General features: G+C 39.0%; 1 protein-coding gene across 1 annotated transcript in view; it reads right to left on the reverse strand.

Moving 5' to 3' along the window:
• LOC113435865 (uncharacterized) overlaps nt 1-13,736 on the reverse strand; it is a 53,742-nt gene extending 40,006 nt beyond the window's left edge. Inside the window, exons 1-6 of the mRNA XM_026699963.2 lie at nt 13,365-13,736; nt 11,541-11,641; nt 9,254-9,323; nt 7,643-7,773; nt 6,418-6,503; nt 3,723-3,822 (exon numbers count right to left, since the gene is read on the reverse strand). Of these exons, the coding sequence (XP_026555748.1) occupies nt 3,723-3,822; nt 6,418-6,503; nt 7,643-7,773; nt 9,254-9,323; nt 11,541-11,641; nt 13,365-13,533 (657 nt within the window). The 5' untranslated portion in view covers nt 13,534-13,736. The remainder of the gene's footprint in view (nt 1-3,722; nt 3,823-6,417; nt 6,504-7,642; nt 7,774-9,253; nt 9,324-11,540; nt 11,642-13,364) is intronic.
• Nucleotides 13,737-27,577: the final 13,841 nt, after the last annotated feature.

Genomic DNA, 27,577 nt, shown 5'->3' on the forward strand with positions numbered 1-27,577 from the left:
GCTTGTATTTTATTTTCTGATTTTTTTGGCCAATATGTAAGACAGAGCATTTTGTTGAGATTTGAAGTTGCCATTTGATTGACCATTCTGATACATAGTCAAGGTCTTTTTGAAGGGTAGCAGTATTGTCTGTGGTGTTGAATAGCTTTACATCATCAGCGAAGAGAACACAGTTGCTCTTAATGTGATCACAGAGGTAATTTATGTAGAGTATGAAGAGAGTTGGTCCTCGAACACTGCCTAGGGGGACACCACTATTGACAGGTACAGAATTTGATAGGACGCTCCCAATTTTGACCATTTGTTGTCTGTTTGACAGGAATGCTTCTATCCAGTTATGCAGGTGTCTAGAGACACCATAAGATTTTAGTAGTAGTTTATCGTGTACCACTGAATCAAAGGCTTTACATAAGTCTAAGTAGATTGCATCTATTGCTTTGCTCTGATCAAGCTGTGTAGTCCATGTTTTTGCAGTGTAAGAGTTGCAGATTACAGGATAGTTTTTTCCGGAAACCAAATTGTTTATTAGAGAGTAGGTTGTTTGCCTCTAAGTGGAGGATAATGGATTGGTTAATAATTGATTCCATGACTTTACAGGTGACACAGCATAAGGAGATTGGTGATAATAATAAGCGGATGAGGCTGGGCTGTGGGACAAGATGCTGGGTGAGGGGGCTGTGATTACTTAGGAGCTTGCTGTTTCTGCCATTGCAGTGGCAGAGGTAGTTTCCCTCTCACTTGCTGGGGCTGGAGTGGGCTGGTCAACTGGATGTGCCACCCAGGCTAGGGCTTCTTGAGCTTTGAGACTACCAAAAGCTCCTCAGGAACTTTATGGTTTGCTCCAACATCCAGTCCTCTCCTTCTGGCTAGCTTGCACTTGATTCTACCTCCAGTTCCTCCAGATCCACTTGGGTCTCTCGCCAGTGGCCCCCACACTCCCCATGGGTGAATGAATGTCACTCCCATGGGTTTCTCTTCCCATTCTTCCTTTTTCCGGATCCCAAGGGACCATCAACGTCTTAGTGAGTTGTCCTCTCCCTCTCCTGTACAAGCCATTCAGATAGATCCAGCCCTCCAGGACAGGGTTTTGAGGGTGCTCTCCCCCCAAGCCAAAATCTCTTCCTAGTCGCTCTTTGAACCAACATTGTTTGCATGGTCCTCATGGTGGAAGCAGTTTCCTTTCTAGGTTGACCACAACTGCAGAGCTGGCTTAATGTCAAACCTGCCTCAATCTGATTCCTTAGGAAAGAAAAACCTTCGACTCCATTTGGTTAAAACAAAGGGTACTTTTACTAAGGATGTTGGTTGCAGTAAAATCAAACCAGTTCTGAAATTTATGGCGCTTGCTAGATAACAAAAATAAGGTGCATGTTTTCCCCCAGCCCATCCCTCCCCCTGTGACCAGTCCATTTCCAGCCAATCAGAGCCTGCCAAGATGTTTTGAGAACTCTGAGCTGTTGGGAGTTAATCCACATATTTCTCAGGATACCTGGCGATAGGATGCAGGTACAAACAGGATCCATCTGCCCTGGTCCATACCTCCTGTCATTTCCCCCCTTGCTGTTTTCTATCACATACACACAAAGCGTTATTGCCCTTTCATCCTTTCCCCCTTCTACTTTTGATGGCAGGATGCCTGTGAGGTCCCAAGCTGAACTAGTCAGAGCTGACACCGTCCATCCATCCATCCATCCATCCATCCATCCATCCATCCGACTTCCAAATATTTTTAAAACAGGATCCAGTGCAAAACTTTTCAAACCTAACTTGTTAATATTAAGCACTTGTGGTTTCTAAGTCAAAAAGAACCCCCTTAATTTAAACATGTTTTGGTTGTTTTTTCATAAGTTGACCATTTCTGCCATCTTGTGGTGGGCTGAATTGTTTGCAAGTTGTAGTTAAAGAAATTCAGATGAAAGAAAAGTTGACGCTGTATTATTTTGAAAAGCAGCACATATGTTTAAAATATAGAATGAAAAACAGCATTAAAAATCTCTCTTTGAAATTAATTGGGTTTTCTTAGTCAAAAGAAAAAGAACAGTGCATACCATATTTTTTGTAAAAGAGAAGAAACATGTCACAACCACAAACTTAAAAGTTGTTATTTCAGAATTTCAATTAATAGTTGCATCTGTGTAAGAAATCTAAATTAATCGAATTTCAGTTTATCATATGCATAACTATTTCTTAACAGATGTATATTTAATTTAGAGTAAAGATATTACAGAAACTTAACCTATATATATGCAAATATTGCCATACATGGGACTTTAGTTGTGTTTGGTTTGGTTTAGTTCTCTTTTAAATATAGGAAAGATGGACATTATGAAATTTCTCACGTGAAATGTGAGTAACAAGTTCTAGTTCTGCAGTTAACAAGTAGTATGGGCAGAGGTAGTCTTCAACTTACAACAGTTTGTTTAGTGACTGTTCAAAGTTACAACAGCGCTGAAAAAAAGAATCTGATAACTGTTTTTCACATTTATGACCATTCCAGCATCCCCGTGGTCACATTATCAAAATTCAGATGCTTGGCAACTGGCTTGTATATATGACTGTAACCATCATGAATATTGAGCCAGTTGCCAGGCATCTGAATTTGATCATATTTGTGGCATTCTGACAAGCAAAACCAACGGGAAATCCAGATTCACTTAGCCATATTACTATGATTCACTTAACAATGAGAAAGATTGTAAAAACTCACTCAACAACTATCCTGCTCAACAGTGGAAATTTTGGGCTCAATTGTCAAACTACCAATACAGCATCTGTCCAAGCAAAGTTCCCATAAAAATGCCTGGCCCTTAAATCTTTTAAAACTTGCATTGGGAAGAAACTGAACTAAGAAAAGGAAATCACATTAAGAGGAGAACATTATTTCTTCCTTATGAGAAGAATTAGCAACAGAAGGTGTTTATTGCCAGAAAGTTATAGGGTGGAACAGAAATAAATATATCAATATGTATATGGGGCTTAGGCTGGGAGGAAGGATAAGTGTGAGCTGGAAGAAGGGAAGGAAATTTATTTCCTATGTAACGTATGTAACGTATGTGTTAGCTGTGTTGCAGGAATTACTGTGGATTCTTACGGTTGGGATAAGTGGTGGCTGTATGAAAGAAGACATGCGATTTTTCTAACAGCAAAGACAAGACAAGTCATATTACACTAGGAAGAACAAATGCTGCATTACAATGAAAACACACTGGTTTCAACAGATGTAGAAAACAACAGTTGAAATTGTACTGTATAAAAATCCATAAAGATGACTAATACAGGTAGTTTTCAACTTACAACAGTTAATTTAATGACCATTTAAAGTTACAGAGGTACTGAAAAAAGTGTCTTATGAGCATTTTTCACACTTTATGACCATTGCAGCTTCCCTGTGGTCACATGATTTACATTCACTGGTACAACTGGTTGACAACTGGTTCATATTTATGATGGTTGCGCTGTCCTGGGACCATGTGATCATCTTTTGTGACCTTCTGACAAGCAAAGTCAATGGGGAAGCCAAATTCACTTTTAACAATCATGTTACTTAAGTGATTCACTTAAGAAATGTGGCGAAAATGGGCAAAACTCACTTAACAAATTTCTCACTTAGCAACATAAATTCTGGGCTCAATTGTGGTCTTAAGTCAAGGACTACCAGTATTTTGTCTGGTAAAATGGCTTGTAGAAAAAAAATTATTTTAAAAATATTGATTCACACTTACAGAATGAATGAGGGGTCCCAACACAAGGCTGCTATCAACACATCTTCCAATCACCACAACATCTGCTCCTTGATCAAGAGCTCTGCTGATTGGTGTTGCGCTGAAGAAACAATTTAGACTTAGACTTAGAATAACTTTATTGTCAGTTTAAATCTAATCGGCATACATTAAAATGAAATTTCGTTGCATACAGCTCTCAAAGGGTCACCACCTCCAATATACACTAAATAAACACGACACAGTCTAGTTTGGATGTATACGTGTACACGGTGAGAAAATTGAATCTTCTGCGAGTTTACCGGATGGATGGCATAGGGAACAAAGCTGTTACAGAATCTGATAGTCCTGCTAGAAATACTTGGAAACCTCCTCCCAGAGGGGAGCAACAGAAGCAGACCATAAAATGGGTATGTGGGGTCTCTAACAATGCTTCCAGCTCTAAGCACATAGTGCTTATGAGCAGTATCCTGAATAACGGGAAGTAACTTTCCTATAATCTTCTCAGCTGTCTTTACCACTCTCTGTATGGACCTTCTATTTGAGGCACTGCTACCACCAAACCAAACAGTAATGCAGTTCAGTTCCAAATGCTCTCAATCGTGCGTCTGTAAAAAATGGTCAGGACAGAAGGAGAAAGATGTACTCTCCTCATCTGATGTAGGAAATGCAGATTCTGGTTTGTACGCTTCACTAAGGAGGACGTGTGGAGAGACCAGTTCAGGTGGCTATATTACTCATTAAAATCTTAGATAGCCTGACAGATTCTATCTTCCAAAAATAAAATAAAAATGCTTCAACTGGCTGACAAATTGTACTGAACAAGTCGTCTTTAAGAGTACTATATCTACATTGAGAGAGTAGCGGTGGGATACCACAAGGTTCTATCTTAGGCCCAGTACTCTTTAATATCTTCATAAATAACTTAAATGAAGGAACAGAAGGAGAACTCATCAAATTTTCAGAGGATACTAAACTCCTGAAGACAAGCTCAAGATCCAAAAAGTCCTTGACAGATTTGAACAATGGGCCCTATCCTTCAACATGAAATGTGATGTGGAGAAAAAGCAAGGTTTTACACCTGGGCAGGAAAAAACTAAAGATACAAGTACAGTTTAGGCAAAACCTGGCTCAAAAACAGTAACTGTGAGAGGGACCTTGGAGTCCTAGTGGATGATCACTCGAATATGAGTCAGTAGTTTGCAAGGATCCAACAAATGTGCTGCAGCAGCCAAAAGAGTTAATACAATCCTTGGTTTTATAAGCAGAGGCGTAGTCTCAGGTCCCGTATATTTCTATAGGGATATTTCGTGGGAGGGAGGAGGCTTGGAGGGATCTTTTCATGAAGTTTCTGTTTCTATTTCCTGCATTGCTTTGCTGTAACTTTTGGGGCCTTGGGAGGGGGAAAGAATTTGCCTCAAGCCAGGTGCTTTATCTCGTCTCTGGCGAGGAGCAGCAACATTGCCTTGGAGACCGGCACTTATCATCTTCTCAGCCTGGGTTTCTCATAAGATCTTTATGTTTCAGAATTGGCTTGACGAAGTATTGGACTTCGGGAGGGGCTCCGCCTGCACTGATTTAATGCACTGTGTTTAAGTGGGAAATTTAATTCCTGCCTAGACCTCTTGCTATCACTACCATTCATTAAAAGTTTCCTTTGGAAATGGCTTTTGTTTCAAGACTACTGCTTTCTCGAGAGGATTGAAGAGGCAGGACCTTACACATAGAATCAAAATCACATGAAGTATTACTTCCACTTTACAAAGCCTTAGTAAGACCCCCTGGAATATTATATCCGGTTTTGGTCCCCATATTACAGAAAAGATGTTGAGACTTTTTTAAAAAAGGGCAAAGAGCAACTAAGATCATTAAAGGCCTGGAGACTAAAACAAATGAAGAAGAATTGCAGGATTTGGGCTTGGCTCATCTAGAAAAACGAAGGACTTGGGGGGGACATGATAGCAGTCTTCCGGTATTTGAGACACTGCCACAAAGAGGAGAGGGTCCATTTATTTTCCAAAGCACCAGAGAGCAAGACAAGAAACAGTGAATGGAAACTAATGAAGGAGAGAAGCAACCTGCAATTAAGCAGAAGCTTTCTAACAGTGAGGACAATTAACTACTGGAACAATTTCCCTCCAGATATTGTGGGTGCTTCATCACTGGAGGCATTTTTAAGAAGAGACTGTTCAGTCACTTGTCTGAAATTCTATTGGATCTTCTGTTTAAGCAGAGGCTGGACTAGAAGCAGGGGTGGGATTCTACCGGTTCTGTCCACTTCTGTAGAACCGGTTGCTCTGAAAAGTAGCAAACAGAGAGCATACACAGAACCAGTTCTATGTCTGCTGCTGCTTTGGCCCGCCCGCCCGCCCGCCGGGCTCTCACCTGACCTTTATTTCCTGCGTTTTCAACCGCAGCTGCTTTGCGCGACACAGCTGAGGTTGAAAAAGCAGGAAAAAAAAGGGCTTTTCCAACCGCTGCGCACTTGCACGCAGCGCTGTTCAGCTCTCTGGGAAACTCAGCAGGTCGTAAATTGCTCTCGCGTGACTCGCGCATGCGCACGCGATGCAGAGCAACAGAACCAGTAGTTATATCGATCGGATCCCACCCCTGACTAGAAGACTTCCAAGGTCCCTTCCAACTCTACTCTACTCCTTCTGAGATAACATTTTAGAAAATAAATATTTAAATATCTTACCCTAAATACGCATTCATGCTCTGAACATTTTCTGGAAATAGTTTCCCATTCTCCTCTTTTATGATGGTGTTTCTTATATTGTTTAACTGTAAAGTAATAAAAAGTAACCTATGCTATGAAAATATAATTTTATAATGCCCAGATATAAACAGCATAATACATGTTATGTAAACATTTACATTAATAAAAACAAAACTTCCTCAGTCACAAAACACTAATCAACATTTCATATTTTTTAGAAAAGCATTCAATATTTAACAAACTATAGAAACTACATGTTAAGTTTGTTTCTTTGCAATTATTTATTTTAAAAAACATTTGCCTGTTTGCCATGAAGTTTGAAGTGCTGCTAACCTGTAAACTGAGTAATCTTTTTCAACCATGGTAGCAAACTACAGGTTAAAATATAGAAAGAGTTATTGAGCTATATCTACCGTATTTATCTGAATTTAACTCCATATTTAGGCAACTGAGTAGCTGAAAACAAACCTACTCTTTTTATTTTGCTTGCAGAGTTGTTGCTATTGATAAATCCGTCAATTCATCTGCAGCACATATACAATTTATATCCAGATAAGTTGTTGAAATTAAATAGAGTCATGTGAGATTGCTTGCAATGAACCACTTTAAACCTACAACTTGTATTCTTTTTAACAAAGTGGTGGATGATAAGTTAGACGCAAAATAGCATAATGGTGTTGCAGATTTGGAAAGGTAGTTGAAGAACAGAGAAGATTTCACCTATAGGCATCAAGGATTTTGGCTAGAGGCTCTGAACTATCAAAGATGCTTCCATTTCTTGAGTCCACAATTGAATGAAGTTCATTGTAAGAAAAAGCTAACTTGCAGGGATATACCGTCTTACTAATAAGCTTCATTTAAGTACATATGCAGAAGATCTTATGGTACTTTATCAAGTATAATCCCCTTTTAATGATAGATCTATTAAAAAAATAAACAGATTTTGGACTATACTGTCTATTAAGTTTGTGCACTGCTGGTACACACATATACAAACATACACTCACACCATATGATACAAGGTATTAGGGAATTTCAGTGACTGTGGTACCTGGTATCAAGTTGGGAAATAAGAGTTTAATGAAAATACCATGACTTCGATCAGGATTCGGGGTCATATAACAATCAAAACTTTTTTTATTGCACCAAACTTCGTAAAATTACCAGTTGTAAACAATTAGCATTTGATAAAATATTGAAATACCTCTCCCATCAAATCGTCACCAGTAATAACAGCTATCTTCAAGTCAACATTAGCATTTCTGGCAACTTGGTGAAGAGCAGCAGCACACCCAAGTGGATTCATACCACCAGCGTTACTAATAACACGAACACCTAAAGAAGATTAAAGCTTCAAACGGTTGGCATATAGCTAAGACATACAGCCAAGCCCTAATTTAAAGGACTAGTGAGAACAGATACCTGTTAAAACCAAATGCTTATTTCCTGTTAACAATGAATGGCCCTTCTAAAAAGACCTGATTCACCAGACAACGTCTTTGTATTCAGCATATTTTATCTATAACATGCAGTCACTTAAACCTAGATCTGTTAAAACCAAGGTTTACTATCATTTGATTTCTCATTAAGTTGCTCAGACTGTTATATATGTAATTACCTACCAAATTACTATAAATTATTGTAATAGCTTATTCTATTTAGACTAAAAAGTAACATATATCTCATGATTGCCCTCAGATTTTTTTATTTATACGCTGAAAGAGAATTTTAGAAATAATTGTAAGGACTGAGAGCTTTTGTCATGCTGCCATCTTCTTCCCATCAGAAACTGCATTTGACCCACAGATTCCAATATAAAAAATTAGATTTCCTTTCTTGTATTTGAATTGGAAAATTCTGAATTAACAAGTCAGAAAATAGATTAGGCTGCTTTATGAAAAAAGAAGGTAGCAACCAGGCACATCATGGAGTGTAAAATATTCCATATATGAACTATCCTGAGTATGGTACAGCTAGTTTTGAGAAGTCTGAATTTGAGATATGTGTGTTTCAGTCAGACTTGGCTCCACAAAAGACATTCCAAAAGAAAAAAAATTATCTTGGAATGGAAAAAATAATCAGTGATGACATCAGGAGGAAGTGGGGCAATGGAAGAATAAAGAAATGTCTTGGATATGCCAACTATCGGTAACATGGTAACAGGAAGGTATGAAAAAGAAGCTGTTAGAAAAATGAGATGTGGATCAGCAGCTTGGACATGCTGTTATATATATATAATAGGAGGTAAGAAAAATAAACTGCTGCCAAGATGGAGGGATTGCTTGTGACAAGCTTGGATGTGCTTTGATTGGGTAATGGTGGTTATGGAGCAGAAGGAAAAGGGAGGGGATGGGGAGGTGAGATGGTGGCTTGAATACCCAAAGCAAAGAACCTAATAGAAGACTGGTGGGTGGGCAGACTGATATGAAGAAATGAACAAGGATATCACTTGGCGGCTGGCCCCCTGACAGATGGAGAGGGGAGAGGAGATGAGATTCATATAGGTCTGGTGCCAGATTTTGGTTCTGACTGTCTTAAACACCTTGGCAGAAATTCTGGACCAGCTTGAACCTGCAGACCAAGTGATCAAAAAACCAAGGATTGTTTGTGACCTGACATTTGAAGAAGCAATAAAAGGCAACAGCTGTAACTTAATAGACAATGAACCAAGACTCCAAATAATTCAATGTAATATTTCAGAATTGTAAATTGGAAGAAAGAATAATTGTGACTTCTTAGTTAATATAAACATTATTATAAACATCAATATAAAATTAGGACTTCTGCTTAAAATACAAAAATATGCCCAACATGCCTTTCCTGCGAATGTCCTTTATATAAGGAGCCATTGCAATTGATACAAAATCAGGAACGTATCCCAAATCCTAAAAAAAAACAAAAACAAATAAGCAATCAGGAACGTATCCCAAATCCTAAAAAAAAAAAAACCAAATAAGCATTTTACCAGATAACATATTATTTTATGTTGTTCATTTCAGTGCCATAAAACCCTCCTTAGTTGAACCAACTACAGGTAGTCCTAGACTTACAAATGTAATGGAGCCTGCCCATTCCATTTGTAACTCAAGGATTCGTGGGAGTGGATCTTATACCCCCCCCGGGGTGGTTGCAGGCCAAAATAGAGCCTCTTGGAGCGAGATCCAGCCCTCCGATGGTCTATTCAGCTCTCCGTGGGCCTCCCCACAGCCCACTGCAAGCCGAAATGGAGATTCCAGGGGCTGGGGCTGAGCCACCAGAAGCTCCATTTCAGCTTGCAACAGGCCAGAGAAGGCCAACAGAGGGCCAAACAGAGCATTGGAGCGCCAGATTCGGCCCCTGGAAGCTCCGTTTTGGCCAAAAACGGCCCGGGGGAGGCCCACAGTGGGCCAAATAGGGCTTCTGAGGGGCGGATCCTCCCCACAGAAGTCCATTTCAGCTGGCAACAGCCCAGACAATGCCTCTGGATTCCAGAATGGGCTACTGAGGGGTATATCCTCCCCTCAGAAGCTCCATTTTGGCCTGCAACAGGATAAGGGAGGCCCATGGAGGGCTGAACGGAGCTTCGGAAGGGCGGATCCTCCCTTCACAAGTTCCATTTCAGTCGGCAATGTGCCAGGTGAGGCCTTTGGACACCCAAACAGGGCTTCTGAGCAGTGCATCCACCTCTCAGAAGCTCCATTTTGGCCAGCAACCTGCCAAATGAATGTTGCAGAGCCTCTGCAGTTGTTCGTAAGGGTAAACAACTGCAGTGGTGCTGCAAGATTCATAGTTTCGGGCCTTCTTCACAAACATTAGGAGACGCTTTTTGCATAACTTCAAACATTCACTAAGGGAATGCTCGTAACCTGGGGATCACCTGTATAAAGTTTCAATTTTTCTCCAAAACAAAATCCAAATAAAAAGAAAAAAGCCGTACTGTATTTCACACAAGATTGTTCTTTAACTGATAAGTGTAATTAAACCTTAACAATACTAATGTCTTGCAGATTTTATAAAATCACACTATAAATAATACATCTGCCAGCAGAACAAATTCACCTTCCTTACAAGCAGTCTATCTCAAACATCCTTGGTTGAGGGACATTATAGGGCAGGCATAAGAAAGCAGTATGGAATAAAAGAATTGCTTATTTTGCAAGTTTAAGTCCATTCCTATAGCAAAATCCATTTTTCAAAGTCAGAAAATCCATTAAATTGTTGTGTATTGATTTTTATAGACATATGCATGCCTGGAGCCATTTAAAAATCACTATTCTAGATGGATAACTCTCATTCTAAAGTATCAATGCAATCTTCCCACATTATTTCTAAAGCCATTTTCCGTTTAGTGACCTATTGCTTTTTACAATATTACCCATCATTGCTTGACAATGTAAAAAGCCTGCTATGTTGTAAGAACTGGATGATTCCAATAAGTGCTGCAAGTCATTGGTAGGGAAACAGCTGAAATTAAAGCAGGAAGATCATGTCCCAAATCATCAGCAAAGATCTTGTTCTATTTCAAGATATTTCCTTTTTGCAATGGACACTACAATTCAGCTCCAATTTTTTCCCCCCAAACTCAGAACATTTTTATGGCTGGCACTTCTGACTAGAAAACGAAAGGCTTTTGCTAGTTAATTGTTTCTGAACAGTAAAATTAATTGAAGATCTGGTTTCCGACATGTTCTCTGTAATAAAAATACTTTAGAATAATTCCCTTGAAATTATTTAAGTGTCTCTGATTATGTTAGAATTCAATCTTACTCTTTCTTAAGAAAATTTTCCTCTTGGCATAGATTTTTGCAGTTTGACTCTACAAGAAATATTTCTGAATTGTTCAGCTGTAGAAAAAAAAATAAGCAAGTCCTTAAGAAATGCAAGATCTAAAGTGATTAATATAACCATAATGCAAGTAGAGCTGCAGAGAAAGTACATTTTAGATTGAAGTAATTAAGTTTACGGTGATCTGTTTCTTTCAAATTTTACTGTTCTAGCATTTCAAAAATTCTAAACAAAGTAGATCAGTTAAAAGTTATGTTACACAAAACTTACAGCTTTAATAGTTCATAGGTATATTCTTTTCTAGGTTTTATTTTCCAAAAATTGCAAAAATTACTTACTGGAGATTTGGCTTTGGCCCGAGCTAGTAAAGACATTGTAATTTCAGAAAGGTAATCAAAAACCAGGAAATCCAGCTTTCCCTTGTAGAGCATTTGAGGAACTGATAAAAGAAAATTGAGAGAAAAAGATTACAAAAAGAAACAATTCAAGATGCGGCCTTTCATTAAGCAAACAATATTAACACTGTGCTGAAAACTGACTTTAATATGGACAAATATTTACACATTACCCTTAAACAACATAATGAAAAATAACTACTACTATCCTTAATAAATTTAATTCACAATACATTCCAAAAGTTGCTCCTCTTTGTGTTATATAGAATTATAAAAATGTAATTCAAGAAACAAGATAAATGTACACATACTCCTTCCCATATGAGAGGATTAATTTTTTAAAGCTCACTGCCAAATCTCAAGAATTCTTGATTGGTTTTATAAAACCCTGGCTTTTAATTCAAGGCTTATGTAGTGGTAACATATTTCTCAAATATCCATGAAGCTTTTCATTAAGATACAGGGTACTAGTTTTGTCTCAAATCTACTTTATTAGTAAACCAGGTGGAATTTCACCTTACCTATCAAATGTGTTTTTAGCTATAATCCAATCCAATTCTTTGGGTAAAAGCCCCACTGTTTGAAGTCATGTTTTTCAAACTTTGGCAACTTTAAGACGTTTGGACTTCAACTCCCAGAATTCCCTTTCTGATTGTTGAAGTCCACACATCTTACAAGTTGCCAAGTGCCTATGAAAATATATTTTCAGTTACATTTTGTCCATGCTAACCTGAGAAATTACTCTTTATAAACTTTGCCTTCATTCTTATAACATTATGTTGTGCATGTCCTTTGACTTGCTTACTGTACATCCCCTTCCAACTGTCCTTTCCTACTCTGTTTCCTAAATTCACAAAATGTTGTATAATGGGGATAAAGGAGCTCTCAGCTTTGTTTTGGGTTTATTCATTCTTAGCCATCATCCCTCCTGGGTTCAAATTTTTTTTTACTCTCTCCGAAGATCATCTTGTTAAATGTCAAACATTCACTCTTTCAGAGGCTTAAAAATATATAGTATAAGACAAATGATTAATCTTTCAACAACTCTCCCAAACTGCTCCAAAAAACCGAAAGTGATCAGGTACTCCGGTTTATTTTCAGATCATGCATGTGAGAAAAAAAAAAGTTATCTTGAAAGTTCATGGGAAGATTTGTGTTTGGACTTGTCCAGTTCAAGACTCCAATTCTCAGGAGCGGCATAACGAAGTAAAGGGAAGTTTTGGGAGAGGGGAATCTGTCGGAAGGCCCAATGTACAGGATACAAACGGGCTCCCATTGGGATATTTTGCAGCACCGTGAAGCGGGGCAAATTGATAAGGGCGCAAATACAAATAAGGGCCATAAGTCAGAAATCGTCGAGGGGACGTGAGGTAAAAGTCGTACGGCGCATGCGCATATCCGTCAGTCAGTTCATGTGAGAACCGTTGGCGAGTTAACTTCCCGTCATGGGAACGTGACGGGGGAGCGGAGAGTGTTTTCCGTCCCCCGGTTTTTCGAAACGGATTGAAGTTTGCGGAGATTTCGCCATATAAGCCGCCCTAGGAGCTGCCTGTCGACTGGCGTAAAGCAGGGGTCTCCAACCCTGGCAAGTTTAAGCCTGGAGGACTTCAACTCCCAGAATTCCCCAGCCAGCTTTGCTGGCTGGGGAATTCTGGGAGTTGAAGTCCTCCAGGCTTAAACTTGCCAAGGTTGGAGACCCCTGGCGTAAAGAATAGGGCCTGTGCTTTGCGGCGGAGCCTGCCCCTAGCGCGGTTTCCTCAGAAATACCTGCTGCCGCCGTGTCTCCCCAGAAGCCTGAGGCGCAGCCGATCCGCACCGAGCGCGGCTGAGGAGCGCCTGGTTCGCTGCTGCAACGGCGGCTGCAGCTACAGTTGTTTCCCGTCCACAGCCGGGAGACGGCGGTGGGCCGAAATCCTAAGAAAGCGCGACGGTGCATGTTGGCTTCTCCTCAGCGGGCGCGGGCGGCCCTGGGCGGGCTTTTCTGAGGGAAAGTTTTGTGGCAAAGGCCCGCTTGCGGCCGCTGTCAGTCACAACACAAATCCTCTCCTCATCTTTGTTGCCGCTGGACGATTAACTTTTTTTTTTTTTTTCTGCGCAGAACTTCGGAAATGGGCCCTGCTTGTCTTGATAGACGAGAAGCTGAAATAGGTATATTGAAGGTGTTGCCTAAAAACTCGGGCGCCGAGTTTGCGTGGAATCCTGTTCCCTGCATTTGAGAGAGAATGGCTGTTTCCGCCCCATTAAAAGGGCTTGTATTTCTATAGAGTACATAAAACAAACGACGCATTTGGTCTACGCGAAGCAACAATAGAAAATATTGATTTACGCTTGAGAAAAGACGTGTTTCATTTTTTTCCTTCAAGAGTAAACTTTTTTTTTGCATGTAAAAATGGCTAAAAAGAAAACATGTCGTTTGAGCGTAAGAAAGCATGGCTGCCATGCTAAAGTGCTAATATCACCTTTATTTAAAAAAGTTAGTAATAAAGCGTACGATTCTAGGTAACAAGCAGGCTGCCGCGTTTTCTCAGAATTCTTTCTGCTGTTGTATATTCTTATACGTGGCATCCAACTAAAATCCTTGGAGGTATTCCAACCGTGGAAGTTACGGAGGTGGCTCCCCCACCCGAGAAGCGGCTGAAACACTTGCACAGTTCCAGCCGCTGCTGCCGCTGTTATTGCAGGTGGTGCTGACGAGAGAGGGACAGCTGCAGCTCAGCCTGGGCATGCTTGGAGTGCAGGAATGGGCTGCGCACCGGGACTTTTGGAAACTTGCAGAGCTCTAGGCTGGAGCACCAAGGGTAGCAGCAGCAGAGATGCTCACTCGGCTCTTCTCACGCCCACCCAGCTGCTCGGGATTAAACCAAAATGCAGCGTGTGGCGCTCCCCGGGTATCTCAAGATGTTTTTTTTTTCCTGTTGTTACGGGGACGGGGAAAAAGCAGGAGCAACTCAGATGCTGTTGTTGGAGATGGTGCTGGTGAGAGAGGCGCCAGCACCGGAGGGAACCATGGAAGCTATGGAGGCCTGAGAAGCAGCTGAAACGCTGCTGGCGGACATCCCCGCCACCCACCCGCTGACCCGGATCTGGATGCTCTGCATCATAAGCAGAGATAGGGCCAGGGCTGTCCAACATTTCCCAGCTGCCTACGGAGTCAGAGATAAGTGGGGAAGAAGAACACCTGGAGCTTGTTTCAGATGCATGTATGCACGGAGCTATCAGGAGAGGAGAATAATTAAGAAACGGCGGCCAGCTTGGAAGGAAAAGCACACGTGGACGCTGAATGGCCCCTCCCTGGGGAATAAATGGAAGCAAAAGGTGGTTGCAGGAAACAATTAGTTCATATTTCTTTTGGAATATTTGCTTATCAGAGTTTGTGCCTCACACAGACTCCTTGCCAGGTATTTAATTTACAGCTTTGTGACTGGAAGCTCTCAGCCTGGCAACTATCCAAGGACTGATAAGGTCTGTTCTTGAAATTAACCTTTGGAAGGATTATTGCCGGGACTTTTCTATGTGTGAATGCCATGAATTCAAAGTAACTAAATAAAGGGGTTTATGGGGGGACAAGGAGTCTGTTTCTTGGTTTTGCTAAGCCTGGGTCAGAACAAGGGCAAAGCCCAAATCAACGCCCTGAAGCCAGCAGGTTGATCCCCAAAAGGGTTTCTCTGAGATTTCTGAAGGCTGGCAGGTAAACTGAGAGACTGGCCTGAATGTCTTCTCATCTACCACTTCAAAGAAGCCCTAGACCAGGACCTCAGGCAAGCTTGTGGCATTAAGGGAGTTCCGGATTGTATACAGCAGTGGCCCCCAACCTTTTTTGTGCCATGGCCTGGTACCGGCATCACAAAATGATCCACGGCCCTGTACCGGCATCAGCACGCATGACCAAGGCAAGGCGAGCCGAGCGACCGGCCAGCCATCCGTCCCCCGCTTCTCCCCGCCACCTTCAACTCCTCCTTTGTACCTTTTTTGTGCTTTCTTAATCTCCTCTGCCATCGGGACGGCTCTTCGCTCCCGCCCCCCTTCGATGAAACTAAGGCACGAGGATTCCTTCAGGACCCAAAAGCCGCTTTCCAACCGGAAAAGCTCACCAGGAAGCACTTTCTCACAGAAACAAGATGGCGGCGCCCAGCAAACCGGCGGCCCAGTAGAAAATGATCCACGGACCGGTATTGGTCTGGGGCCTGGTGGTTGGGGACCCCGGTATACAGGACTGGTACATATGGCAATGGACTTAGAGATCAACCCTATGTTCCTCTCATTCCAGGATGCAATCATCGGCTGAGGGGTGACAGCTTGGAGGCCATCTTTTTCTTTGACACCCTGGAGGCCATCTTTTTCTTTGGATCTTTAGGGCTGCCACATTTAATGCTGTGGGAAAATGGGACAGGTTGTATGGAGTTGATGGAGATATATAGCCATTACAACATTCTTTTCTCTGGCAGTCAAGGATGTTCATCTTGCACCTGGAGAGGCGTGACTGGACAACATCTCCAGCTGGGATGGATTGTTTGGACCATATCAGTGGTGGTATTCTACCGGTTCGGCCCAGTTCAGCCGAACCGATAGTAAAAACATTTCTACCGGTTCAGCTGAACCAGTATTTCCGACTATCAGCTGGACGACCATCAGCTGTGCTGCATGATTTAGATTATCCAGAAAGGAGGAAATCGTTGGATATCGAAAGTTCCTTGCCCACTGAATCTTATACATGTTCATTTTCCAAATTCAATTTCAATAGCATTTTATAAATCTTAGCAATTATATGTTCATTGTTGCCACATATTGAAAGTTCCCTGTGATGACCCGGGACATGGCATAAAGGCAACGCAGTCACATAAGTAAGAAGAGTCCCTTTAATACCTCCAATTTTGCCCCCAATGTCCAGGTTACCTTCGACTGGAGAAAAAATTCTCCCAAGAACAGTCTTTAAGTGGAGGAAATTCAGTCCAAAAACAAAGTACATACAAACTGTAAATAAAAATCCACACAAACCATGCTGCAGCAATTAACTTGACAGGGCAGGATAAGGAATTGCAGACTTCAAAGGCCAACAAAACACACAGTTGGAAAGACATCAGGAACCCAGATAAGCCTTGACAATCATAGATAACTCACAATTTGCTTCCAACAACTTTGCTGTGCGTACCTTCCCTTTCCCAGCTGCAGCTAATGAAGGGAATCAGGGCCCTTTCCTCCCCTGTAAGCCATGCAACTCATGTTGCTCCCTTCTCTGTTCCTCCCTGCGTGCCCTAGGATGAAGAGGGAGTGGCCCTGAGTCTTCCTCTGAATTCCCTCTGCCTTGCTCTACCTCTGCACTGTTCTGCCCAGATGGGCTTTGCCCTTCCCCAGTTTCTTCCACAGCCAACAGAACCACATTCCCACTCCCTGACAGCTTCTTGGCCTCCCCCTCGGAATCAGATTCTGACAGAGGCATGACATTCTCATTCATTTTAAACAAAAACAAATCCATAGCACTTTTTATCCAATTTGAACCTTTCTTTCAATTGCTGAGAAATAAACTAGTGGCAAGCATAATCTTCTGTTTGAAGTTCTTCCCTCAGTTTTAGTGTTGGGTCATCAGAATTAAAAGATAAACTTTTACTATACATCAGCCAATCTGGTTTTGCCACCATTTCTTTTCTTAAAAAAGCTTCCTCTGGTGACATTCAAAGGGGCAGCTTCAAGAGAGCCTTGTTTTATATTTATTCCAAACTCATGTCTAACAAAATGGTTATTAAAATCAACATTAACTTTACTTTTGTCATACTAGAATAGAATAAAATTCTTTATTGGCCAAGTGTGATCGGACACACAAGGAATTTGTCTTGGTGCAAATGCTCTCAGTATACATAAAAAAGATACATTTGTCAAGAGTCAAGAATCATAAGGTACAACACTTAATGATGGTCATAGGGTACAATAAGCAATCAAATCATACTAGGAAACAGTCAATAAAAATTGTTAGGATACACACAACAAGGTTACAATCATACAGTCATAAGTCGGAGTGAAAAGAAGGATGGGAGAATTAATAGTAATAGTAATGCAGATTTAGTAAATAGTTGAACAGTGTTGAGGGAATTATTTGTTTAGCAGAGTGATGGCTTTCGGGGAAAAAACTGTTCTTGTGTCTAGTTGTTCTGGTGTGCAGGGCTCTATAGGGTCGTTTTGAGGTAGGAGCTGAAACAGTTTATGTCCAGAATGTGAGGGCTCTGTAAATATTTTCACAGCCCTCTTTCTGACTTGTGCTGTATACAGGTCCTCAACGGACGGCAGGTCAATGGTAATCGTTTTTTCTGCAGTCCTAATTATCCATTGAAGTCTGTGTCTGTCTTGTTGGGTTGCAGAAGCAAACCAGACAGTTATAGAGGTGCAGACGACAGACTCAATAATTCCTCTGTAGAACTGGATCAGCAGCTCCTTGGGCAGTTTGAGCTTTCTGAGTTGGTGCAGAAAGAACATTCTTCGTTGTGCCTTTTTGATGACGTTTTTGATGTTAGGTATCCATTTTTGGTCTTGTGATATGATAGAAACTAGAAATTTGAAGGTCTCTACTGTTGATACTATGTTGTCTAGTATTGTAAGAGGTGGTAGTTTGGGAGGATTTCTCCTAAAGTCTACCACCATTTCTATGGTTTCAGGTTGTTCTGGTCACACCATGAGGCAAGTTGTACAACCTTCCGTCTGTATGCAGATTCGTCGTTGTCTCGAATGAGACCAATCACTGTTGTATCATCTGCAAACTTCAGTATTTTAACAAGTGGATCGTTTGAGATGTAGTCATTGGTATATAGGGAGAAGAGAAGTGGAGAGAGCACACAGCCTTGAGGAGGCCCTCAACTAAGGCTCAATATCAGCAGATAGCCACAATCTGCAAAGACAAAGTCAGGAAAGCAAAGGCTCAGAACGAGCAAAGACTTGCAATAAAAGTCAAAGATAATTTTAAAAAGTTTCTTCCAACATATAAATATGGTAACAAGAAAAAAATCAAGGAAACAGTCAGTCCACTAAAAAGAAGAGAGAAAGAAGAACTGCTTAATTCATTCTTTGCATCGGTCTTTTTCTCTATAGCAAAAAGAAACTATAATCCAACCTACCAAAAACATAACTGTAAAAGACAAACTAGAAATAAAAGTTAATATAAGCAAAAACATGGCAAGAGAATACCTGTCTGATTTTGATGAATACGAACCAGGACCTGATGGGTTGCATCCCAGAGTTCTAAAGGAGCTGGCAGGTGTCATCTCAGAACCACTGCACCATATCTCTCAGAAATCCTGGAGCTGATGTGCTTCCCACCTTAAAAAAAAGGGGGGAAACAGACCCAGGAAACTACAGACCAATCAGCCTAACATCAACATCCAGGAAGATACCTGAAAATATAATAATCTGTTAAAAATCCATCTGTTCAAATTATGAAAATCAGCTTGTCTAATTCCTGGCTTGACATTTGGAATTGCTTGGAGAGATTCTGAAAAGCGGTGTGTTGGGCAGCAGCAACTACTGTTTCACCTCTCTTTAGTGATGTACATGCATGATATTTGTAGTGAAAATTAACAGTATATTAAAAAAAAAAATATTTAACAGATTTAACAGATTAACAAAGGGACCTTCTAGGTTGTCTAGTCCAACCTGTCGCCCAAGCAGGAGAGTCTACACCTTTTTTGACAGATGGCAGATGACAATCCAATCTCTTCTTGAAAGCTTCCAGTGATGAAGCTCCCACAACTTCTGAAGGCAAGGTCTTCCACTGGTTGATTGTTCTCACTGTCAGAAAAATTCTCCTTATTTCCAGGTTGAACCTCTCCTTGTTCAGTTTCCATCGATTATTCCTTGTCTGGCCTTCAGGTGCTTTGGAAAATAGCTTGACTCCTTCCTCTCTGTGGCAGCCTCTCAAATATTGGATGACTGCTATCATGTCTCCTCTGGTCCTTTTCTTCACTAGACTAGCTATGCCCAGTTCCTGTAATTGTTCTTCATATCTTTTTATCTCCAGTCCCCTAATCATCCTGACTGCTCTGCTCTACACTTTTTCTAAGTCTCAAAATCTAGTGTGGTGACCAAAACTGGATGCAGTCTTCTAGGTGTGGCCTTACTAAGGCTTTATAGAGTGGTATTATTACCTCACTTAATCTTGATTGCATCCCTCTGTTAATGCAATTTAGGATTGCATTGGCTTTTTTGGCTGCCACCGCATACTGTAGGCTCATATTTAATTGGTTGTCCACTAAGATGCCAAGATCCCTCTCAGTTACTGCTATTAAGCCTGGTTTCACCCAGTCTATATATATAGTTTTGGTTTTTATTGCCACTTGTCATTTGAAATGGAATTGCAGGAAAAACAGGAACTGAAACCATATGTGGAATTACAAAAAAAGTAAAACCCTAAATAATTTTAAACTGTTTATCTAAACAGTAATGATTTGGACTGGGACTATAGAAAAGAAACTTTTTCATGTGTACCTAGACATGTAAAACAGTCCTCCCTCTGCTAAATTACCAGCAAGATTTTGAAAGTTTCTGTCTTGTTACACACCTTTTAACTGGCGCTCATACAGGAAGGAACCGACATTAGATAAATAAGAACAAGTAGGAAAAAAAATATGCAGCTGGTCATCCCAAAACTGTTTTTCGAAAAGGCAACTGGACGTTCCTGGTTTTTCTTTGAAAATGTTTTGCTTCACACCATGAAGCTTCTTCAGTCAGAAAGTCCAGTTGCCTTTTGAAAAGCCCCTTTGGGAGAACCGTGACCTGGGTGATGGCAAGCTGTTAAATATCAAACGGAAAGCTTATCTTTTCTGCTGGGCACTGACAATATTACTCAATAATGAAATCTTGAAAGATCATGCCAAGGTTGCAACAATTCCACTCTTAAGTATGAACGGTCTCCACTCCTGCACTAACACAACACAATGCAATTTTTTAAAGGTAGTCACTTAGTTGCTCATCTTCAAGTTTTGATCTCCTTGATAATCAAACAAGTCTGGATATAGAGCTGGTGCCCTACCATTAGTACACTTTTTAATTGTATTTGTTAGTCATGGGGACAAGAATGATGCCTTTGTGAAGGACTCTTATGTTTTACACAGACAAAAAAGGAAGATGTAGCCCCAGCATATAAAAGAATGAACAATTTAATCAAATAATTGCAAAGAAAGGTAACAGGTAGATAATGCAACTGTCTTTTACTTTATCTTTGTATTTTTAACCTAACTGCTGCAGCATTTAACAGGAAAATAAAAATAAATACAGCATAAGAAATGGAAGGCCAATAGCTATTTTCATATCACAGTAATGATAACTGTCCTCATTATACTTAAGAATTGCTATTGTTTTTTAAAATACGGAAAGGTAAAATCAAATTGTATGAAAAAGCAAGAATAGAATCAATATGGAGAGAAGAATGGTGGAACTAGGGATACTGAAATTTATAAGTAATGAAGACAGTGAAATGTTTAAAAGAAATGTTCCTGTGTCACTGGGGAAAAAAATATAACTTACATGAATATACAAGTTACCCAAATGGGAATGATGGAAGATGCTCCTGTAATTGCAGCTGTTAAATTAGAAATTTTTAATTAGAAATTGAAGGCCACCAACTAGGGGTGCTTGTCACCTTCCAAATTCTATGTACTTTATCATTTCTCAAAGGTAGAGCTAAACACTAGTGAGGCCTGGGCTCACATCTGCAATTCGACACAAAACTCACATGATTGTCTAGAAAAAGTTACCATTAACCTGGCTTCTTTCAGGGGTTGTTAAGAGGATAATTTAGTCTAAATGTATCCTGAAGAAAGACATTGCACAGATAGTCCTGGGTCACAATTGGGACTAGAACTTCCATTGCTAAACAAGGCAGTGTGAGTTGTGCCTGATTTTACAACCTTTTCTGTCACTGTTGTTAAACTGTTGTTAAGTTGATCAGAGGATTAGTAAGTGATCTGGCTGTCTCCATTGACTTTGCTTGTTGGAAGCTGGCTGAGATAATAGCGACCCTATGACTCTGGGATGCTACAACCATATTATAAATACATGTCGGTTGCCAAGCACCTAAATTTTGATGATGTGACTGTGGGGATGCTGCAACAGTCATGAAGACCAGTTGTAGATCACTTTTTTCAGTGTCATTGTAACTTTGAATAGTTAAACAAATGGTTGTAAGTCAAGGATTACCTGTATTGTAGTAAATGAGCTGTGCAGTCTATCCCTAAGTTAAGATTCAATTTGCTTATTTATAAAACAATTGTCATGTAAAATGCAAACTAATATTTTTACAGAGGCATTGTTTTAATTGCAAGGCTGTTTAGAAAAGTCTTCAGTGATTTATTAATGGTACTTTTGTATTTAGAACACTGGTTGGGAATAAAGTTGTGGATTAAAGAGAAGAGTAAACCACTCACTTCCAACAACAATCACAATAGATTAATGCTAAGAACTCTCAGAAGTATTTACACTTTCATAACAAATAGGCACTATGTTAAAAACTATGAGATTATTTACATCTTGAATTACAACTCTTCAGGTTAGTTAGTGGATATGTAGTTTATATTTTGAGCATCTGGGTATTTAATCAGTTTAGATGCTTTATGATGAAACATTTTTCACAATTTTATTTAGTGCTATAATCTGTTGCTTAGGAGAGTCCTTGCTATAATTGCTATCTTAAATTACTCCTCCATAGAACATTTTTTGTGATTTACTTGAATTAAGGCCGCACAACTTTGAGTACAACTTAATAAAGGGTGTTGGGTGTGAAGAAGCACCTAATCTGGAAAATAAGGGGGGTAATGGTTCCAGAAGAAGCCAACCCACCAACATTTGCACACGTATAGACAGAAATGTTTGAACCTGAGAAATATTACCATCCTTGGTTAAACACAAGGCAGGAAGCTTCTAAAGTGCTATTGTAACTTTTATTATTTTAAAGAAAATGGCAACAAGTGATCATACTTTACTTTTTTATTTATTTGCAGCTTATTTTTAAAATGGTCAGTGGCATCCTATTCCCAGATAAAATTGGCCCAATGAAGTGAAATTATCAGGAGCAATAGCCTTGCAGTGGATGCCTTCATATTGATTGGGTCCTTGCTCTTATCAGATCAGTTGAATTAGCAATGCAAATAATCACAGTATTGTGGGCTTTACAGAATTCTGAAACATATAAAATATACAATATAATCCAAGAGAACATTTTGGAAAAACATCTAAGCATTTGTGTTGACAGCAAACAACACTAATGCTACATGAAATGGACTTTTTTTTACATATGTGCAACATCCACCTCAAACATGCATTTATAAACAGTAAAGAAATTCCTTAACAAATACAATACACAAACTGTTACACAAAACAAAAATTCAAGGCTGAAAGTGTAAGAAGCATATACACAAGATCACATTGCTCTAACAGATCAGGAGTTTGCGAAAATGCAGCATTGATTTATACAAAGTAGAAAAGTTAATCATAAAAAATTAGTTTATTTCTCTTCCTTGGCATTCTGGTTATTTTCATACTTCCTAGAAATCTTTCCTTTCAGTTTGGAAAATAAACATCTAAGGTGATGATCCTTTCAATTCCTATAAATTACAGTTTTGTAAAAGCTATCTCAATCCATGTCAAAAGAATGGTTCAAAATATTTTATTTACAAACAATTAACAAAATTGAAATATGTATTTGTGTTTTTAAATTCTCATGAAAAAAATGTATTCGGCATTTCAAGATAGATGTTTCATTAAGCACGTCTTGAAGACTTTATACATATGATTTCCAAGAACAAAAGCTAATTCTTTACATTTATAAGGGAAACGTTGCAACTGTGAATTGTATTAGCAACTCAATTAAGTGAAAAATATTTTCTTTGGGTCGGACACAGCAATAGTTCTAATAGTGTCACTGAAATATTAATTTCATTTATGCCTCACCTGTAAGCAGGACAGGTAATGTAGTTAACAAGAAAAATAAAAAAGTAAGTTAAAAGCAACCCAATTAAGCAAACAGAAATAAAATTTAAAACGCATACTTATAACAAAATTCATAATCAAAGCACTATGGCATACTGCTAAAAAGAATGTTTAAAACCCGTCGTTCATTCCTTTTCTAAAATTGTGTGTGTGGTTGTGCAGAATTTCCCTATTTGTGAGCTACCTTCTGAATGAGGTGCTTGAAGCAGCAGAATAAAACCTCTGGCTCTTTACAACAACAAAAGGGTGAGGCTTCATCTGCACTGCTGTCACCACCGTTTTGTCTTTTTTGCCTCCCCTGCAGTTGGTGCTGTTCCAAAATATGTTTTTTTGGGGGGGTTGGGGGAAGAGGAGCATCTTCAACACAATTGTCCCTACAGATCATTGTACCTAGAAAAAGTCAAAGCAAGACAAATTACTAGGTGCTAAATTGTTTTAAGGTGTAAGCATGAAATAACTAAGACGTATCTAACTATTGCTAGACTCAGCTGGCTCAGGAATAATAGAAGGTGCATTTATGGAAGGTGGATGCAGGTTTTGCCACAGATGCTACCTGCAGACAAGATATACTGTATAATTTGTAACGGATTGTATGAAATGGTAATTTCAAGGAAAGCATAATGCCCCTCACAAATTATTTATTTATTTAAAAGCCTTGAACGGCCACTCATCTTAGAACCACAACTCTGGACAGCTCAGAAAGTTATGTAAAACCAAACATCATAAAACAATAGCAGCAAAAAAAAAAAAAACAGTGAAAGCAGAAATAAATTTGAAGCACCAGAACCAACCCAATGCAACTAATATTACTATCTTCCATCTCCAACGTCACCCTGTCCAGGCTTGGGGGAATAGCCAGTTCTTAAGAATTAGTTGAGCCCTCATCTTTGCCTCTGATTTCTTTCGTAATCACAGGCATCCATGGACTGGAGAGAAGGGACCAAATGATGAAATAGAAAAATCTGATTTCCAGCTCCAGCTCTGCCTTTTTTTCTACCTGCATGGCAGGACATAGGAATGTATGTTTTATCATTCTGATGACATCTCCTTTGGCTACAGGCCCCCTTGCATAGATCCTCAATCTTCTCTTTTAGAAAAAAAAATCAGAAATACTATAGCCTTCAATAAATTGGCAGAAATTTAGGGGTTCTGATAACTTAATTAAATGATAACTGGCAGAGGAATTTATTAATGAGTAATTTTTAATGGAAAATTACAGAGGGTTTTTTTTAAAATTGGGAGATATCTTAATTGGGTTGCTGTAGGGGCAAAGATTCTGGTTATGATTTTAATGGCTTTTGAATTGTAGGTCTGATTTTAAAAAAAATTCTGAGTGTTTATGTGGAGTCAGTGGTATACAAATAATCAATCAATAAATATATTTCAATACATTTGCATAATGACTTCTAGCAAGCTGATTTACAGTTCCCATAGACATGTACAACAATTCATTAAGAGTTATGGCTACTTTTCCTTCCAACCTATATAACCTATCTCAACTTAAGATAGTGATTTAGTCATTTTATTGAGCTGCACTTCCACAAATTCATCATGTCAAAATCTTTTTTATTTAACAGAAGAGTAATTTTAAACATTGGACTACTGCATTTTACAGCAACCATTAGGCAATATTGCACAGACTTTAAGTAATAATAATTTGTTGGGTTTATATTAGGACAATACCCAATGGTCTATAAAAGAGATTTTTGCACTACATTTGTAAGCATTGCTAAACTATCTTCATGTAAAATTGGATGCTAAAATATATTCATTTGCACAATTTCACATTGGGGGCAATAAATATCAGATAAAGTAGCCATAACAATAGCACTTAGACTTATATACCACTCCATGGTGTTTTACAGCACTGTCTGGGCAGTTTACAATGTCAGCGTATTGAAAATAAAAAAATATATTCTAGGTAGATCAGATGAGGAAGTATAAGTTTGCAAATGAGGGTGCATTTCATCAATTGCTACACTGAGATTTAATAAAGAAAATTGTAACATTTAGTCTACTTTGATGTTTGGTTTTGGGTTAGTTAATGCTGGATGTCTATTTTCATAAAGTTGTGTTGAAAAAAAAAGGCAATAGAACTTTCAATGTCTTTTCATTCAGAAGTTCTCCAGCCAAAAGGCTTCTAATGATTTTGTTCCCCCAGTTTAAGGACAGAGATATTCAATACAGAGCACAAAGATGTGAAAAGGCTGAAATGTGTGTCATGACAGCACAAACACATAGAGAAAGAGCTCAGCAGAATGGTGGATGGACATGGATGGCTTTTGTTCCTAAGTTCACATCCAAAATTGATCAGAATAATAGACATGTTCTGATATTGTTATACAGTATTTGCTCAGAGTCTTTCTCACTGAAAAACATAACTGCTTGATTAAATAAATAATAAAATAATAAATAAATAAATAAATAAGTGAGACTCTGGGATTGAGTAAAACCTCAATTGTCATAACCATTATCCATACAGATTCAATCAAATGTTGGCACCACTTTGTTTTTAATCTTATGGTGGCATTAGCTTTTCAGATACGACAAAGAACAGTGATAGAGGTAGGATGGCCTCTCATTGTCATGCAATAATATTCTTATGAGGCAAGTCATTAGTTCCAATTGATCTTAGCTTCACAGGTGATATTTTATCAGATTTCCAAGGTCCAGAGATAAAAGGTGAATGAAAAGAGAGACGTTTATTTCATTAGTTTGTGTTTAATGCCAAATCATTTACAAAGCTTTGATAAGTACAATTTTTGGGAGCTTGGAGATAACTAGGTGGCATCAGTTTTTGATAATGACCATAGTAGGAAACACACAGACATTTGGATATGGGGCAATTTATGAGTATTACAGAAAAGATCTGGAACAGGGTTTTGTGAAGTGCCTGTAGGAATTACTACCTAATAACTACCTAGAGATGTATGTTTGGGGTTATTTTAGAGTATTTTTGGAAATCAGATTTTAAAGCAATGACTTGAACTGAAGTTTGGAAATATTTTTTTATGAATGTCAAGAAAATGGATCATGTATGGAGCTATCTCCTGACCACCAGCCCAAATATATTCTGTTAATTGTGTCTACTTTCCATTCTGCCAGTGAATTAATTTTTTTACCAAATCATAATATTAAGTATTTACACATACAGTTTGATAGACTAGTGAGAGGGGCACTCACTTCTCTGTAAAAAGTTTGTCTCAATCAAAAGGGAATTCAGTCAAGGTTTATTTGAACAAGGCACTTGGTTGCAAACATGGATTCATATTTCATGGATTTCAATACCACTCTCAAGAGTGAAGGCATAGGCACAGCGTGAGGAGATTCTTTGAACTAAACCTAAATTCGCCTTCAAAGAAAATCTGCACTTTGAAGACTTCTTGAGCTGAAAGGATATTAGAATAACACTTCAACAATGAAAGAGGAAAATACTATAGTACTAATGAAACTCCAAATTTCCTGAGACATTTAGATTGGAAAAAGCAGCAGAGGATTTGTTAAATAGTAGCGGAGGAATAATTGAATATAATTAAAAGTGATATTTTAACTCAGTGTTTCTCAGCCTTGGCAACTTTAAGATATTGCACTGGCTGGGGAATTTGGGAGTTAAAAGTCCATACATCTTAAAGTCATCAAACTTGAGAAGTGCTGAGTTAACTCTTGACTTAATGAAGATTATCACATAGAATTATTTCAATCAATCCTGTCCAAAAGGCCCCCTTTTTTGATCAGCTTTTATTGTAATTGTACTGGGGCCTCCAAATGAAGATACATGGCTTATTTGCTAAATTGCATCAACTAAACTGAGGTTTTCTGTCTTTTTTAAAATAAAAGATGTGCTGAAAAAGTATTATATTTGGACGTCCATCATTTTTAGGAGGATCACCTCAATGAGCAAATGCTCTGGGAGACGAGTAGTAGAACACAATAGTCACATTCATTGCTCATTTTATTTCTGAAGGACAATTTATTTCAACTTTTCACCCATTCCCACGAATATTGCACAATAGGAA

This window comes from Pseudonaja textilis, chromosome 6, assembly GCF_049901715.1.
Source record: "Pseudonaja textilis isolate UNSWEBS1 chromosome 6, rPseTex1.2, whole genome shotgun sequence".
Classification (NCBI taxonomy): domain Eukaryota; kingdom Metazoa; phylum Chordata; class Lepidosauria; order Squamata; family Elapidae; genus Pseudonaja; species Pseudonaja textilis.